The sequence below is a fragment of the Pollachius pollachius genome (genome assembly GCF_949987615.1).
Source record: "Pollachius pollachius genome assembly, chromosome: 17".
In the NCBI taxonomy this organism is placed as follows: domain Eukaryota; kingdom Metazoa; phylum Chordata; class Actinopteri; order Gadiformes; family Gadidae; genus Pollachius; species Pollachius pollachius.
In genome coordinates this window covers 9,853,096-9,870,430 of record NC_136950.1, presented here as the reverse complement: position 1 = coordinate 9,870,430, position 17,335 = coordinate 9,853,096, and the positions used below count along the sequence as shown (strand labels likewise).

The 17,335-nt window shown below is 46.1% G+C and overlaps 1 protein-coding gene across 1 annotated transcript in view; it reads right to left on the bottom strand.

Annotated features, from left to right (window-relative positions):
* Positions 1–17,335, bottom strand: part of lmbr1 (limb development membrane protein 1) — a 34,105-nt gene that overhangs the window by 15,470 nt on the left and 1,300 nt on the right. Inside the window, exons 2-9 of the mRNA XM_079754482.1 lie at positions 16,383–16,455; positions 14,923–14,962; positions 13,361–13,500; positions 12,642–12,745; positions 3,933–4,059; positions 2,392–2,460; positions 1,361–1,425; positions 986–1,058 (exon numbers count right to left, since the gene is read on the bottom strand). Coding sequence (XP_079610608.1) covers positions 986–1,058; positions 1,361–1,425; positions 2,392–2,460; positions 3,933–4,059; positions 12,642–12,745; positions 13,361–13,500; positions 14,923–14,962; positions 16,383–16,455 — 691 coding nt within the window. The remainder of the gene's footprint in view (positions 1–985; positions 1,059–1,360; positions 1,426–2,391; positions 2,461–3,932; positions 4,060–12,641; positions 12,746–13,360; positions 13,501–14,922; positions 14,963–16,382; positions 16,456–17,335) is intronic.

The following is a 17,335-nucleotide window of genomic DNA, read 5'->3' as shown; positions in this document are numbered from 1 at the left end:
AATCATCATCTCCCTATGAACCAATCAGCATCTCCATCTGACCCTCTAGACCAATCTGATCTTTCCGTCCCTAGGCCAGAGGAGTCCAGCTTGAGACGCTCAAACTGTTGCTGCCGGGCTTCACCTCCCGGTGACTTGTAAACATCAAACGATACGATAAGGAGGGGATTACGATATACGGCGGCAGCTTTCAAAGCTAGCGCTGGGCTAAAGAACCCTACGCTCAGCTGGGCGTCTATGGAGGGAGCCCACGTAGCGTCTGAAAACACAAGCTATCAGGCCCACATCTCCCGTACCTCCTGGGTTGAAAGGAGCCTCCTACCGTCGCCTCTACGCTCCGCACTGGGCTGCGTGCTTCACTTAGCGCTAAAGTACCTGCTGGACTCCCGCCTAATACTTCCTGCTCTGTCACATTGTTCCCCGACAAAGGAGGAATTTAGCAACATGGAGGGATTGTGGAACGAAAACAAAAAACACTGTAACCTCGGCAGGCGTCCGGCTGATCTTCCATCACGCTAGCGTGCTGGGCTAAAGTCCCTGTTGTGAATTCATGAGCACTACCGTGCTGAGCTCCAGTCACTGTACTGCAGGGATAGCAGCTCCAGCACTAAGCTAAGGTGAACTGAGCTCTTCCCTCTTATGAATCACGCTGTCTTAATGAGATCAAACACGTTTGCTACCTGTTGCCGCTAGCGACAGTGACCGCCGTCTTAAAGTCCTCTGTGAGGTAATATATGGCTTGTCATTTAGAGCAACCAGAGCAGGACAGACAGAGCTAGGCACGGTGGCAAGTGTGTGAGTGCATATGCATGTGTGTGGCATGTTCCTGTGTGCATGCGTAGGTGCGTGTGTGTGTGTGTCTGTGCAAGTGTGTATGTGTGCGTGCATAGGTGTGTGTGTGATATGTAGATACTAATTGCTTCCAGGCCCCCCCCCCCCCCCCTCTCTCGTCTGTAAGGTGTGTGCTGGTCTACTCCAGACGTACCGTTTAGTCTCCTGCGAAGAGCTTCCTCCTGTAAGTGGAAGCAGTAAATCTGTTCGTCTAGGTCCTCCAGGATCTGAGAGGAGAGGGGGCGGGGGGGTTATTAGGCTGCAGGTGGGGCCGGAGAGGTGGCAGATGGGAGGATGAGTTGCTGATGTATTTGTAGTTCTCTGTGTTAATAGTGGAGGGAAACTCACAGTCGTAGTAGTTTTAAATCATCTGCATCAAACGTTAGGAAAGTAACAGTTGAATCATCACCTAACAAACCTAACGTTTGATGTTACGCTTGATGATTTAAACCAAAGAGTCACAGTTTCGTCCACTTTGATCGGGATGTTTGAAGATTTAAACTACGGACAGACAGGGAGAGAGACTTACCGTGGGTTTGACCAACAACTGGCCCATGACCGTGAACATCCTGGACAGACCGACTGGTGTACACACTGGAAGACACAACCAAATGACACTGTAGTTGTATCTACACACACTGGAAGACACAACCACATTACACTGTAGTTGTATCTACACACACTAGAAGACACAACCACATTACACTGTAGTTGTATCTACACACACTAGAAGACACATCCACATTACACTGTAGTTGTATCTACACACACTAGAAGACACAACCACATTACACTGTAGTTGCATCTACACACACTAGAAGACAATAACACTGTAGTTGTATCTACACACACTAGAAGACAATAACACTGTAGTTGTATCTACACACTCTAGAAGACACAACAACACTGTAGTTGTATCTACACACACTAGAAGACAACAACACTGTAGTTGTATCTACACACGCTAGAAGACACAACAACACTGTAGTTGTATCTACACACGCTAGAAGACAACAACACTATAGTTGTATCTACACACACTAGAAGACAACAACAACACTGTAGTTGTACCTACACACACTAGAAGACAACAACACTGTAGTTGTATCTACACACGCTAGAAGACACAACAACACTGTAGTTGTATCTACACACACTAGAAGACAACAACACTGTAGTTGTATCGACACACACTAGAAGACAACAACACTGTAGTTGTATCTACACACGCTAGAAGACACAACAACACTGTAGTTGTATCTACACACACTAGAAGACAACAACACTGTAGTTGTATCTACACACGCTAGAAGACAACACTGTAGTTGTATCTACACACGCTAGAAGACACAACAACACTGTAGTTGTATCTATACACGCTAGAGTCAACACCTTGGTTACATGTTTAGCTAGTTACATTGCTATTTTTAGAATTACTACAGTGTTTATATATTGTAAAAAGTCGACAGGCTTTACATTTCAGGTTAAAGTTTGTTTTGTTAGCTACATGCTATGGTATCCAGGTTAAAGGTCACAGGTCACAGAGCATCCATAACTCACTGAGCAACAGAAGGCCTCCCAGCAGAGAGATACAGGAGTAGAGGTAGGGCAGGTAGAAGTCCCACAGGTCTAGGGATGACAACACAACGTCATGCAGAGGCAAGCATCAATATCAGGAGAAACAAGATGCACTCAAGTCTATTTACATGTACAACTAGTACAGTCGGCCAACACCGGACAGATACAAACAAATATAACAAAAAAAGACACACGCACAGTTCATCTCTACTGACCATAGAGAGACCCATGGTCATGGTGACGGCATGTTATCAACATGGCATCCAGCAAACTGACCGTAGCGACTCAGTGCTGTAAACATCATGGCATCCAGCAAACTGACCGTAGCGACTCAGTGCTGTTAACAACATGGCCTCCAGCAGACTGAGCATAAAGAGGATATATGCTATGAACAACATGGCATCCATCATACTGACCGTAGAGTAGGGCTAATAGATTATGGAAAAAATCATAATCAAGATTATTTTGGTCAATATTGAAATCAAGATTACTCAAACGATTATTTTGAGTTTGAAAACATGATGCATTTATTCAGCATTTTTCTCCAAAAAAACTGAGAACTTTGAAATTTCCCCTTAAAAAAAATGCTCCATTTACACAAAATGCTGAAATAGAAAAATGTTCAATTCGAGAATAATGTACAAATACGTATCAAGCTGTTCTGCGATTTCTATAAAACATTAACTAAAACAAAACAAAAAAATACATTTTCTACTCATTTATTTTTGCTTGGAGATCTTTTGACCCAAAAATCGAAATCGCGACCATCATTCACCGGCTGGTGAATGATTGCACCAGCCGTACCAGAGAGACTAGCTGTTAACAACAGCTAGAGTCTAGTGTCCAGCAGAGTGACAGTAGAGTGACTATATGCTGTTAACAACATGGCGTCCAGCAGAGTGACAGTAGAGAGACTATATGCTGTTAACAACATGGCGTCCAACAGAGTGACCGTAGAGAGACTATATGCTGTTAACAACATGGCGTCCAGCAGAGTGACAGTAGAGAGACTATATGCTGTTAACAACATGGCGTCCAGCAGAGTGACCGTAGAGAGACTATATGCTGTTAACAACATGGCGTCCAGCAGAGTGACCGTAGAGAGACTATATGCTGTTAACAACATGGCGTCCAACAGAGTGACCGTAGAGAGACTATATGCTGTTAACAACATGGCGTCCAACAGAGTGACCGTAGAGACTATATGCTGTTAACAACATGGCGTCCAACAGAGTGACCGTAGAGACTATATGCTGTTAACAACATGGCTTCCAACAGAGTGACCGTAGAGAGACTATATGCTGTTAACAACATGGCGTCCAGCAGAGTGACCGTAGAGAGACTATATGCTGTTAACAACATGGCGTCCAACAGAGTGACCGTAGAGAGACTATATGCTGTTAACAACATGGCTTCCACGGCCTGACCGCAGAAAGCCCCCATGCTGTTAACGACATGGCGCCCAGCACACTGACCGTAGTGAGACTCTTTCCTGTTCGCCACATGGCGCCCAGCAGACTGACCGTAGAGCGACTCCATGCTGGCTGTATCGTGGTCGATGAGAGCCGACGCCACCCACACGATCCCCAGGATCAGCAGCGCCAGCAGGAACAGCATCACAAAGGTCTCCAGCACACGCGCTCGGAGGCCCTGCAGCACATACACACACACACACACACATACAGATAGATGTGCGTTAGCGTGTAGTGGGCTTTACATGGCATGTTATAAAAAAACATGTGATATGATTGGTCGTCTGCCGGTATGGACGGGTTGTCGGAGGACAATCGGAGGAAGTTCACTTTGTTCAATTTGGACTTGTTAACCAGTAAATAGAATGGTTCGTGTTTGTTGACATACGTTGTTAAATAAGTCAAACAAAGATGACTGGAATGAGGTAATTGATGGAAAAAGGGGTTGAGGAGAGACGGTGGTCGGGTGGTTGGGTGGTGTGGAGGCGGTGGTGGTGGTGGTGGTAATTGGGGAGAGGTGGTGTAAAGGTAGAGGGGGAAAAGGGAGGTGTATAGGGAGTGGGCGAGAAGGAGGTGTAATTGGTGGTGGGGAGTCTGTGGAGGGGAGGCGGTGGTGGTGTGGAGGCGGGGGTGGTGGTGTGGAGGCGGCCCGGCCAGCTACTGTCTGGGATGGAGAGCAGAGCTCCACCTGGCCCTGGTTAGCAGCTCTCTTAACACCACCCCCCTCACCACCACCCACCACTGGGGTGGGGGTAATTTGGATGTTCCGGGTCACCAAACACTGAGTGGTTAATAAAGTGCTCCTCTACCTGTCTACACACACACACACACACACACACACACACACACACACACACACACACACACACACACAACCGCAGTCTCTTTCTCACACACACACACACACACACACAGCTGTCTGGGCTGAGATGGATAGCGTTCTCGTACACATGTCTGGGAGGTGACCCGACGCAAGCTAGCACGGCTCTGTGCTAGCGTTGCGCTGTTTAAATTAGGTTCACATGAGCAATTTGTTAGCAGCTAGCGTCATGGCGATGTGGCTGCTGTTTAGTTTGTGCCAACAGATACATAAATGGAGTCTCTTTGAAGCCCTCCTCTTTTTGAATACAAGAATTTTTATTGGGTGGAAATGGCATTAGTTAGCCAAATGACCTCGTCAGGGCTGGGTGCATACCTGTAATAACAATGAGTCCATTAAACCAGTCCTTAAAACCAGTCCTCTGAACCAGGCCTCTTAACAAGTCCTTTAGCCTAAACCAGTCATCTCAACCAGTCCTCTGAACCAGGTTTCTCAACTGGTCCTCGAAACCAGACCTCTCGTCTAAACAAGTCCTCCAACCTAAACCAGTCCGCTGAACCAGTCCTCTAAACCACTCCTCTAGTCTAATCCAGTCCTCTGAACAAGTCCTCTAAAAACCAGTCCTTTAAACTAGTACTCATAACAAGTCTCCCTCGTCTGAACCAGTCCTCTGAATCATTCCTGTAGTCAGAACCAGTCCTCTTACCAGTTATCTAAACCAGTCCTTCACACTTAAATAGTCCATTCAACATTATATTTCATTTTTGATGAGTACCTCTAAAGCAACCTCCTTTCTATCCATATCCATCCATCTTTCCACCAATCTGTCCAGTAAAGGGTCGATCTGTGAAGCAGAACCATTTAATTTGTAGTGCAGCATGTCGCCTCTCTAAAAGGGGTCTTCCCTATACAATCTACAGCCCTCTATAGAGAGACTGGAGATGACAAAGTAGTAACACCCTGCTGCTACCAACATCCTGCAGTGAGCGCTCAGGGGCCCTGTGGCCAGGGTCTGCAGCGCCACCTGGTGCATACTTGATGAACTGCTTCAAGAAGCCGTCTTAACAGGAAAGAGCCGTCCATCAGAAAAATTACAAGAATTGCAATAAACTGGATGAATAGAAGGCTGTCTGAAGCCGCTCGTAGAGTAGCTACGCGGCTTAGGCTAACTTGTAAGGATTGAAATAGAGAAGGGTGTCCTATATATGACCTGGTTCCTGTTGGTATTAGACCCAGTACACTGACTAACCCCAGTGCACCCAGTGCACTGACTAACCCCAGTAGAGAGAGAGAGAGACACAGAGAGAGAGAGAGAGAGACTCTCTCTCTCTCTCTCTCTGTGTCTCTCTCTCTCTCTCTCTCTCTCAGAGGCAGGACCTCAGGCAGAGTGCGGGGCATCCCAGCGGGCCTGTCCCCCTTAAGCTAGAGCCCCAGCCAGGCTGGAGGTGGATTCCCCGAAGACCGGAGCTCTCAATCTTTTATAAGAGGAACCCCATTAACCATTCACATCATTTAGGGCAAAGGCATAGGCTGTCACCCTCGCTACTATCATCTCCACCCTCCATGTTATCACCCCCAGCATCTCCACCCTCACCACTATCACCCCGCCATCTCCGCCAACTCCACCCTCGCTATCCTCTCCACCCTCCATACTATCACCCCCAGCATATCCAACCTCACTACTATCATCTTCACCCTCCATACTATTGTCCCCACCCTCACGACTATCATCTACCCCTCACTTTCATCATCTCCACCCTCACTACTATTATCTCCACCCTCACTACTATCACCCCCACCTTCACTACTATTATCTCCACCCTCACTACTATCACCCCCACCCTCACTACTATCACCCCCACCTTCACTACTATTATCTCCACCCTCACTACTATCACCCCCACCTTCACTACTATTATCTCCACCCTCACTACTATCACCCCCACCTTCACTACTATTATCTCCACCCTCACTACTATCACCCCCACCTTCACTACTATTATCTCCACCCTCACTACTATTATCTCCACCCTCACTTTCATTATCTCCACCCTCACTACTATCACCCCCACCTTCACTACTATTATCTCCACCCTCACTACTATCATCCCCCCCTCACTTTCATCATCTCCACCCTCACTACTATTATCTCCACCCTCACTACTATTATCTCCACCCTCACTACTATCACCCCCACCTTCACTACTATTATCTCCACCCTCACTACTATTATCTCCACCCTCACTACTACCACTTCAATCTTCTCCACCATCACTCTATTATCTCCATCCATTTACATTTAGGGCATTTAGCAGACGCTCTTATCCAAAGTGCCTGACAATAAGTACATTTGTCAGAAGAAAGAGAAACAATAAGTCGCTGTCGGCACGGTAGAGATATTCATAGAAACGCCCTCACTCCCATCCCCACCATCATCGGTACCTTCACTACCACCCTCATCTACATCCCACACATCATCCTGACCCACCGTTATATCACCACCACCCTGGTCACGGTCACTCCCACTCTCTGAAACTGCAGCATCACTACCATCATCCCCCACATCACCCTGACTACCATCCCCTGTGGCCACCACTCCACCTAGCACCTCCATCAACCATGCAGGTCTTCACAACCCTAACCTTCTCCCTGCTTTCAGGCTCCTGATCGTTCAGCTTAACTCTATTTATATAGAAATACTTCAAAATGGAGAAATCAAAAAGAAACAACATCATTGGTCTTGAAAAGATCTGTTTCCCAGATGTGAAAAAAGAGAGAGACCTCAGGCTGTCAGGAGTGCTGAAACAATCTATTTCTGCCCGTCTAAATGTGGAACTACCGTTAAATATAGCTGCGCTGAAATATTCACCACTCTGCTGATCTGAGACCTGGTGCGTAGGGCTAGCTGCAGCTACGCTAACAATCTGCAGCTATCCTAGCTGTCTGCAGCTAGTACGCTAGCTATCTGAAGCGAGTATGCTAGCCATCTGCAGCCAAGCTAGCTATCTGCAGCTAGTACACTCGCAATTTGCAGATAGAACCCTAGCGATTTGCAGCTAGTACACTATCTTTCTGCAGCTAGTACACTAGAGATCTGTAGCTAATACCCTAGCTACCTGCTGCAACTGTTCTAGCTATCTATAGCTAGTATGCTAGCTATCTGCAGCTAGTAGGCAAGCTATCTGCGACTAACACTACAACGGAAGCATACAAACAGCAGGATAAGCAAGTCAATGGTCAATGCCTAATGTCTAGTCTAGCAGTCTGCTAGTCTGTAACCCCAACCTGCTACTTAATGACAAGTATCTGAATTTACTGTGTGTCCCTTTGGATAAAAGCGTCTAATAAATGACAAAATAGTACATAAAATGTAGAGTTAAGAGAGGTAGAACAAGGTACAGAGAGAACAGTAGCCGTAGCCACTCTCTCCATCCATCCCCAAGAGGTCAGCAGGTCACAGCCCGGACTGCTCAGAGGCTCATCCTACTTCTACTGCTCTGTGTGTGTGTGTGTGTGTGTGTGTGTGTGTGTGTGTGTGTGTGTGTGTGTGTGTGTGTGTGTGTGTGTGTGTGTGTGTGTGTGTGTGTGTGTGTGTGTGTGTGTGTGTGTGTATGTGTTTTAGTGTGTGTGTGTGTGTGTGTGTGTGTGAGGTGCCAGATGCGGGGGTCTTATTAGCTCAGGGTTCAAGAGGAAGCCATGGTGGTGACAGCAGACGCAGAGCAGGGAGCGTCCTGAACCCACTAACACAACACCTACAGACTTCTGAAGAGCTCTAATACTATAAGAATAAGAAGCTGGTAAAACCTCACCAACCATTCTAATAAGAGTCTTATACTGAGGCATTTTAACAAGTCTACACAATATGTCTTTATAGAAAAAGCCTGAATAATGGTTATAAGAGCTCTAATAATAAGAGTCCTTATAATACAAGTTCCAACAATAAAAAGCTTAGTAACAGGAGTCGTAATAATACAATTTCTAATAATAATAATCATAATAAGTTACCCAGTTCTAATAATATGAGACCTAATAATAACACTACTACTACACTAGTAACTGCTCTAATAATAAGATTCATAATAACAAATCTTCTATTAATAAGAGTTTTAAAAATAAGAGTCTTCGTAATAAGAGTCATATTATAAGAGTCCTAATAATATGAATCCTAATAATGACATTACTAGTAATAAGTTATAATAATAAGAAGCTTCATAACAGGAGTCTGCATAAGAGTCTTTGTAATAACACTCTTAACAAGAGCCCTATAACAAGAGCCCTCATAATAAGAGCTCTATTAATAAGCATCTTTATTTGCTGCTCCTGCGGCCTCATCAGAGGCAGCATGAGGAGGTGTTGGCTGATAAAACATAAGACTGCTCCCCTGTCACCTGGCCTCCGTCAGGAGGGGAGCGGAGGAGAGGAGGAAGAGAGGCTTGTCGTCTGATGAGAAGTCACGCCACAGCGTCTTTGTCTCCTGTGGTCGATGTGCATCACACACACACATTCGTGCGCGGAAAACGCACACTTTCAAATTAAAAGCCCAGCAGAACGGGGACTGGAATAGAGCCATCTTCTAAAGATGATCACGTCATTCTGAATAATGCAGGCAATGATGGAAGGGGAGGGGGGTGAGGGTGGGGTTGGGATGGGATGGTGGTGGTGGGGGTGGTGTCTATATCCTCAGCAACTCACTTTTTCTCCCTAAATTCCCAGCTCCAGCTAATATGTTGCCATGGATACGGCCACAGCAGCTTTAGAGCCCAGCTGACCTCTGGGAAGGTGTGTAAACAGCCCAGCCTGGGAAACAGGCCTGCGTGCGCGGGCTCATCTGAAATAAATATCCCGCTCCTATTGTGGAGGAGCAACAAAGAGCAGTATCTTAGTAACGCGGGACGCGCCGCGCTAGCAGGCCTAGCGCAGCCTTCAGCGGGACTTAGCGCTAGATTGATGGGGACTCTTTTTCAGTCCACATGAGACCGGTTGGCCTGCTTGCGGGGTCGGAGGTCACAGTCATTCCAACCGTCCTTCACGACCGGCGGTACTGCGTCGCTCAAGGCTCATAGGCTAGCAGACTAGAATCACGTCTATCTGGAGAAACTGCTATGATGTTAGCTTAACTGAAGCTATAAGGTCTCAGGGTTCAAGAAGCTAAATAGAGCTGTGTAGCTTCTTGAGCTAGCCACCCACTCAACTCAGAATTTATAAAACAGTTCCATAGCATGACGCTATAATTGAAGCTAATCATTACCATGTTATTAGCATTAAGGCTCATCACTCTGGTGTCGGGGCCACACCATAATAGCTAGAGAATAGATGGAGGCTGTGCTGGGCATGTTAATAAGGCACTATACCTGACACTTAAGCTCAACCCCAGGCAGTGAATTACACCTTCCACAATGCACAGCGCTCCATTATAGAGACATAGCGCCCGCCGTGAGTACATGACCCAGCGCTAACACCAGGGCGGCTGTATTAAACGGCCGTCAGATGAGAATCGCGGTGTGGCCGCCGTCCTGCTGCCAAAAGGGCTTCCTGGAACCTGACCAGCAGACATTTAAAGAGCGGCAGGCTAGCTTAGCAAGGCTCCTTCGCCGCTAGCACAGCCGCGACGAGACGAGACGTTTTATGCCAGCAAATAAAAGCTCCATCATAACGTCTGCCACGCCAGGCCGTAAGTCACTGACATTCATCCACAATTTGGACAATTTGTTAACCTATGAATCAAGTCACATGACAGAGCCCCCGACCGGCCCTCGCCCCAGAAAAACAACATCTCCACGTTTCCATCGCGATTCCGATGGCGTTTTTTAGTGCATCGTCAAACGTAAACACGGCAACATGAAACGGCTTCGATTCATCACTCACATCATTTCCGCGGTCGCGACCCGACTGCAGCATGATAAAATACCACATAAAACCACATGACGCCCCGCTGCCATTGGCCGATTGGGAATCCGATCACATGATAACCTTTTAATCAGTGTTGCCAACGGCCTGCCACCTCCCTGGGATTGGAACACTGTCGCACACACACACACACAAACACACACACACACACACAAACCTCCCTGGGACTGGAACACTGTCGCACACACACACACACACATACCTCCCTGGGACTGGAGTACTGTCAATCTGGGTGGAGGCACACATAAGTAACCACACACAAACTCACCAACACTCATGCACACACACATGCACTTGCCCACACATATAGTGAGCAACACTCACACACACACACACACAGGTAGTGCGTAGGTGCAGCACAACACAGACCAGGTCTTCCTGGGTTTATGGACGATCAGCAGAGGACCAGAGAGCCGCTGGTGAGAGGGGCGATCGAGCTGATCGAGGCCTGCCCTCTATTGAAGAAACCCAACCGCAACAAATTAGCGGCCCGGGACACAGAGAGCGAGAGAGAGAGAGAGAGGGCAGTAAACTACAGTAGGGGCTAATCTCTGGCTCTTTATGTGCGTTTGTCAGGAGGGACATAAAGCAGAGAGGATTCAAACTGTGAGACAGGATAGAGGTGTATTAGAAGCAAGGCACTATTGTAGCGTCACGTCGCAGCAGCTTTATGGGTGCTGGGAACACCCCACCCCACCCTCCTTTCTGGGGCTCATCAATTAAACTAGGAAGTTTGCTGAGCCTTACAACTCGATTATTAGCCCGCGCTTTTGAAGTTTTATTTTGGGGGGAGGGGGGATGGGGGGTGTGTGTGTGGGGGTCTCAGGTCTTAAATCAGGGGGACGAGGCGTTGAGCTCCTGGCTGGAACGTGGGGAGGGGGGTCCCCAGATGAGCTCTTTCATGGTTAATGAGCAGGGTGGTGGGGTGCTAACAGCCAGAGACGCGAGTCAAGGAGAGGGCAGACAGTCAGCACCTGCTCCCTGGCCTCCATATCCACCGGGAGGTGTCCTCCCCCGGGAGGAATATCTTGATATGATCCTCGTTCAGGTCGCTCATGTTAGGAATCCTCCAAGACAATGCTCCCCCTCCACCCAGAGCAACATCTGCTAGCGTCGGCGCAGCGGGGATACACCGAGACATTGCTCAGTTCCATCAGGAACAAACCATCCTAGACACTGTTGAGGTCCCCAACCAATGATGCGGAACATTTATATAGTAATAATATTACACATTTTCTTTATTGGAGTTTTCTAAATATTAAGATATTAATAGGATAATAAGATATTTTAGGTAGAAAACGTACAAAACCAAAAACGATTAAACAATCACTTATTACATTCAGCCTGTACTCAAAATGTAACATTCCATGCCATATACCAATTTTTTGTTTTATGTATAGGTACTATAATAGAAATGTATACATCCTGCACTGCACCTCTCTGGCTTAGACGACCGCCCGTGCCCTATGGCATTAAGCAACACCTTATCTTCTCTTATCTTCTGTGATATTATTTAAGGGTGTCTGTCTGTACCCAGGAATACCAGCCGCTAGGACGTAGAGGCGACGCACAGATCGTTACAACAAACACACCTTTTACGGGATACCATTACGGGGAAAGGTCAGAGGTCAAATAGCACTCGGGTGGTAAATTCTGGAATATTCCACTAAATATACAGAATACTTACGGTAAAGACAGACAAACACTGCTAATGTTAACATACAAGAACTTTATAAAAGAAGGTCTTAGCAGACTAACTGCCAAATAACCAAAGAAATATCTGTCCCACCCACATGTCTGTGTGGGTGGGACATAGCATTCAACCAATAATAATATGAATATAAAGGATTTCCAAGTTTAGCATCAGGGTTTCCTCTGGCCCTCTACACTTGTGAATAATAGTAATTTTTAATAATAATTAATTATAATGTCCTGATTTTATAGTGAAATGTGTCATTTCACAGAAGCAGTGCGTGTGTGTGTGTGTGTGTGTGTGTGTGTGTGTTTGTGTGTGTGTGTGTGTGTGTGTGTACCTTCTTAGAGCCAGCGAAGCCCTCGGACTCCAGGAAGAAGTAGGCAAAGGGCATGAGAACGAACAGACACAGGTTGGAGAAGAGAGACACCAGGTTCCATAGCCCTGCACAAACACCCACACATTTAGATATATACACACACACCTACTGATGTATAATAAGACCGTCAAGGCATTTTAAAGTCTGGTCGCTGATGCCCCCTGGTGGCTAAAAGGAGCAGTGCAGCGTTGCAGACCAGGTCGTATCAGATTAAAACTGTTTAGCAGCTATCTAACCAAAGACGATAGAAAGAAGGGTTAAGAACATTATTTCGATTTCTCCTCAGCCAATCAGCATACCTCTTTCCAGCCAAGAAACTCAACTAGTGCATACCCTTGTTCTTATTCAATAGTTGTTTTGAGTGTACTTGTGCAATAACAGAGCTTATCGCTGGGTTTACTCTACTAATGTTAACGTTACTGATCGCTGCTTGAATTGAATACACATATGGATAAGTGGACTTCTAATATTTCTGGACGATAAGCTCACCAATATTGCACCTCTACAGACAGCTAGGGTCATCCTCTTTGTGTCGGCATGTGTTTGTTCATGTGTTTTGTTGACGCATAGAATTTTCTGTTCTGATTCGGAGTGATTGAACGCTTCAGAATTGATTGATAAAAACTTGCTTGTACATGACAAACGTTTAAGAATGACAGTATATAGTGCAATAGTTGTACCATGTATAAGGGATCCATTGAGCCACTGTATGTAGTAGTTCTTGGGGAAGGAGAGCAGGATCTCACTGCTGATGATGGAGAAGGGGAGCAGCAGGACAGCTCCCCCCGACACAGCCAGGGTGAAGGTACACAGGTACAACCTATAGGGGACGCCAGAGAAACCTCACGTTATAGTTATATAGACCTCTACACAGCAGGGGTGAAGGTACACGGGTACAACCTACAGGGGACGCCAGAGAACCATCGCGCTATAGTTTATATACAGTTTTATGCAGCTAGAGTGAAGGTAGGCAGGTACAACCTACAGTGGGTGCCTGTTACTCAACCTGTACTACATAATATATACACTTCTATACAGCCGGGCTGAAGGTACACAGAAACAACCTACAGGGGGTGCCAGATATACATCACGTTATAGATTATATCATGTTGCCGGGAATGGGGATCTGTAAGCACATAATTGGATAACGGCCAGCACAAACACAGCCAGCACCAGTTAAATGTAAGAAGAGATTTGTAAAGCTTTATCCACTCAGGGCAATGAGTTTCTCTTCGGGGGAATATATTCACACAACGGAAAAACAAAGCGTAGCTCGAACCCTTGTCGTTTTTGGTTTCCAGGCCAAGGCCGGCTTTTCCACGACATTCTACTATTCCATATTATATTATGTATCAAACAATATATAAAGCCAGGGTGAAGGTACAGTTACAGCCTAAAGGGGGCACCAGATGTAAACATTGTATACTATATATAAACCAGCCAGGGTGAAGGTACACTAGTACATCAGACAATCCCTTTATAGTCCCAGGTGGTGACGTTAAAAGCTGTGAAGACAAAAGGTTGCCATGTAAATCTGATGGACTGCGATACGATTGGTTGATATTACGGCTTAGAGATAACGGTCTCTCTGAGTAGATTCAACACCATCTAGTGGAGTAGATGGTAGGAGGGGACACCATCAACTGGAGTATATTGGGTCCACTCCTTTTCCTCCACCACCTCATCCTCCTTCACCCTCTTGCTCCGTCACAACCTCCTCCTCCCCCTTCACCCTCTTAATTCTACACTATCTCATCCTCCTCCTTCATCCTTTTCATTCTCCACCACCTCCTCCTCTTCCTCCACCTCCTCCTCCTCCTTCACCCTATTCATCCACCACCACCCCCTCCTTCCTCCTCCACCACCACCACCTCCTCATCCTCCAGGGGAAGCTGGACAACCAGACCGGCCACACCAACACTCTGCAGTGGGGGTTCCTGCTTCCTCTGCTTCCTAACTCCTCTCTGTCCATCCAATCCTAAATGAACCACCCATGACCTCACATTACATCAATATCACCTGATCCAACATCCTCTCTGTAACACAACGCGGTACAGTATATTCTCAGTCTGACCCAGGACTGAAAGGCTGGGATCTCCACCAGAGACAGCATTATCTCCAAGCTCTACTATCAACCAATCGTATCGCAGCATACTGTGTTATGGCCAATCACATCACTCTGTGGGCATATAAATGGATTGTCGTGAGCCCTGCTATGGAGAGCCCTCGGCAGTGGATTTACGAGATTCTGTTGACGACAGCATCCTCATCCTCGTGGTCATCTGAGGAAGAGACAGAAAGATAAGAGTTAACCACGTTATAAAACTTGTCCCTCCAGAAAAATGCGGCGTTTTTTTGTGATTGTTGCGGCCAAAAATCCTTGATTATGCGGCATGTTTTCTTGAAAAATTAGATGAAATATGCGGCATATTTATGCAATTTTATGCAATGAAATTGCGGGAACTTGCAAAAATTGTGAGAAAATGCGAGAACTTGCGAAAAATGCAACTTTTCGATGACGTTGACGTCGCGTAATTACGTTCCCATGGCAACAGGGGGAAATGGCTGCTCTTATGTGAAGTAAACGCAACATTTTTCAACTTTCTGCTAAGATATGTGAAAATCGGCAATTTATGCGGTGAGAGTGCGGCATATTTGAAAAAATGCAGCCCCCGCATGAATATGACTTTGGCTGATTATGCGTTGAATTATGCGATCGCATGATCGCGTTTTTCTGGAGGGACTGTAAAACCCTATACACTCTGAGATAGACATCTTGAGAGGATAGACCGATAAAGAGACAGACACGGTGGCCCTACTACTAGGATGATAGCAGCTCTATTGAATGTGTATCATTTGCTGGATGAGCATGAAATTCTGTGTTTTCTATGTCAAATCAGTAACAGAGGAACTGTTGTTATGTTTTCTTTTGAACATGATAGCAGTTGTGTCTGAACCTTCTGGCTCGACAAAACCATCCAAACCGAGCTGTGTCATACGGTCAATCCTTGAAAGGGTTCATTTTGTTCCGGTCTGAGTTTGAACAGGCCTCCGCCTACTGGGAGGTAAACCACACGCCAGGAGTATACACCCATAGCTGATAGAACAGCACTACTGAACCTAGTGCCGACTCCACCACCCCGGTTCTAGACCAAGGGCTGACTAGATAACACCTAGATAGTGTATAGATCAAACAGGGTAGAAGACAGATGAAGAGGATATACTTTATCGATGGGATGTATACAACCCTTCATTTATCTAAACTGTCAAGGAAGCTTGGATAATAAATGACTACTGCTTGTTGTGTTACTGATTCAGAGGAGAGTGTGGTTTGGACAGGTTCTGTCTCTACGACCATACTAGTGATGACAACACACAGGGGTGGTTCCAGCTGTGGGTGTGTCCTGTTCAAAATAACAATAACTGGATTGTCCAAATTACAGGTATGGGTGTGGATGAGTAAGACACAAACGCCTCTCATGCTTTATTAGGGTTATAAGGGTTAGGGTGAGAAAGTTATGTTTACAAGGGTTAGGCACTTATAGATATAAGGGTTAGTAAGTCAGGTTATGAGGGTTAGGGTTCGAAAGTTAGGGTTATATGGGTAAGGGTTACTAAGTTAAGGTTAGTAGTGTAGGTAGGGGTTATGGTAATTCAGTAAAGCATTTCCCCACTACAGCAGAATACAAGGTAATAACTCACCGCTCTTCCTTTTGTATCTGGTGATGATGAAGTAGGACACGATATAGAGGACCGCAAACAGCAGGAAGCAGATCTGAAAACACAGCACACAGCTCTTTGGCCATTGGAGTCTTTTAAACAGAGTAGCCTGTTGATACTACAGTGTGTTAACACACAATCTAATCTTATTACTAAAATATCCTAAGTAATGTACTATAACATGTTAAGCATCCTTACATACTAAGTTGTACCCTGACACGCATATGTCAAGTGACATTAACCGCAAAGGACATGGGAAGAACATGCAAACTCGAAAGTCTTTTACCCTAGGAGTCCTGATAAAAACAACAACTCTTCTTAACTCTGTGCAACAAGGAAGCAAGTCCTCATTGATTAATGAACACCACAGGGTCCAATTAGGCCAAGTCTAGTCTTCATGAGATGTGTCTGTAAATAACCATGTGTGGTGTCGTGTATTAGGTGGCTGAGATGGACACCCTGGCTGGACGGTTTCCCAGAAAGATCCCCTTCCACATGTTCCACATTCCCCAATGTTCTGAGAGTACTACGGGGGCTGTGCTAAGCATAGTATCACCTATCTCAGCAGCACCTAGCTTAGCAGCCTCTAACTCCACAGCCCATATCGTGTCTCGGTTCACCCTGTCATGCCCCTTTCGTGACTCATGATAAATCACATATCGTTGCTCCTGAGAACAAGTGGAGAGTTGGCGTGTAGCGCTCCCACGCTAACACACACTGCTGCTAAACATCCAAAGCTAAACACCAAGGCACCTTGCATGGGTGACAAATAAGGGTGACAAAGTCAGTTACACCCACTGGACAAGCGCACTAACACACAAACACAATTTATCTCTCCAACTGTGATGTGAACAGATGTTTAACAAGAGCGAGAGAGACTTCGTCTCATCGGCTCAGCTAGCACGGATGAGCTTACGGCTTGCGGCAGGGTGTAG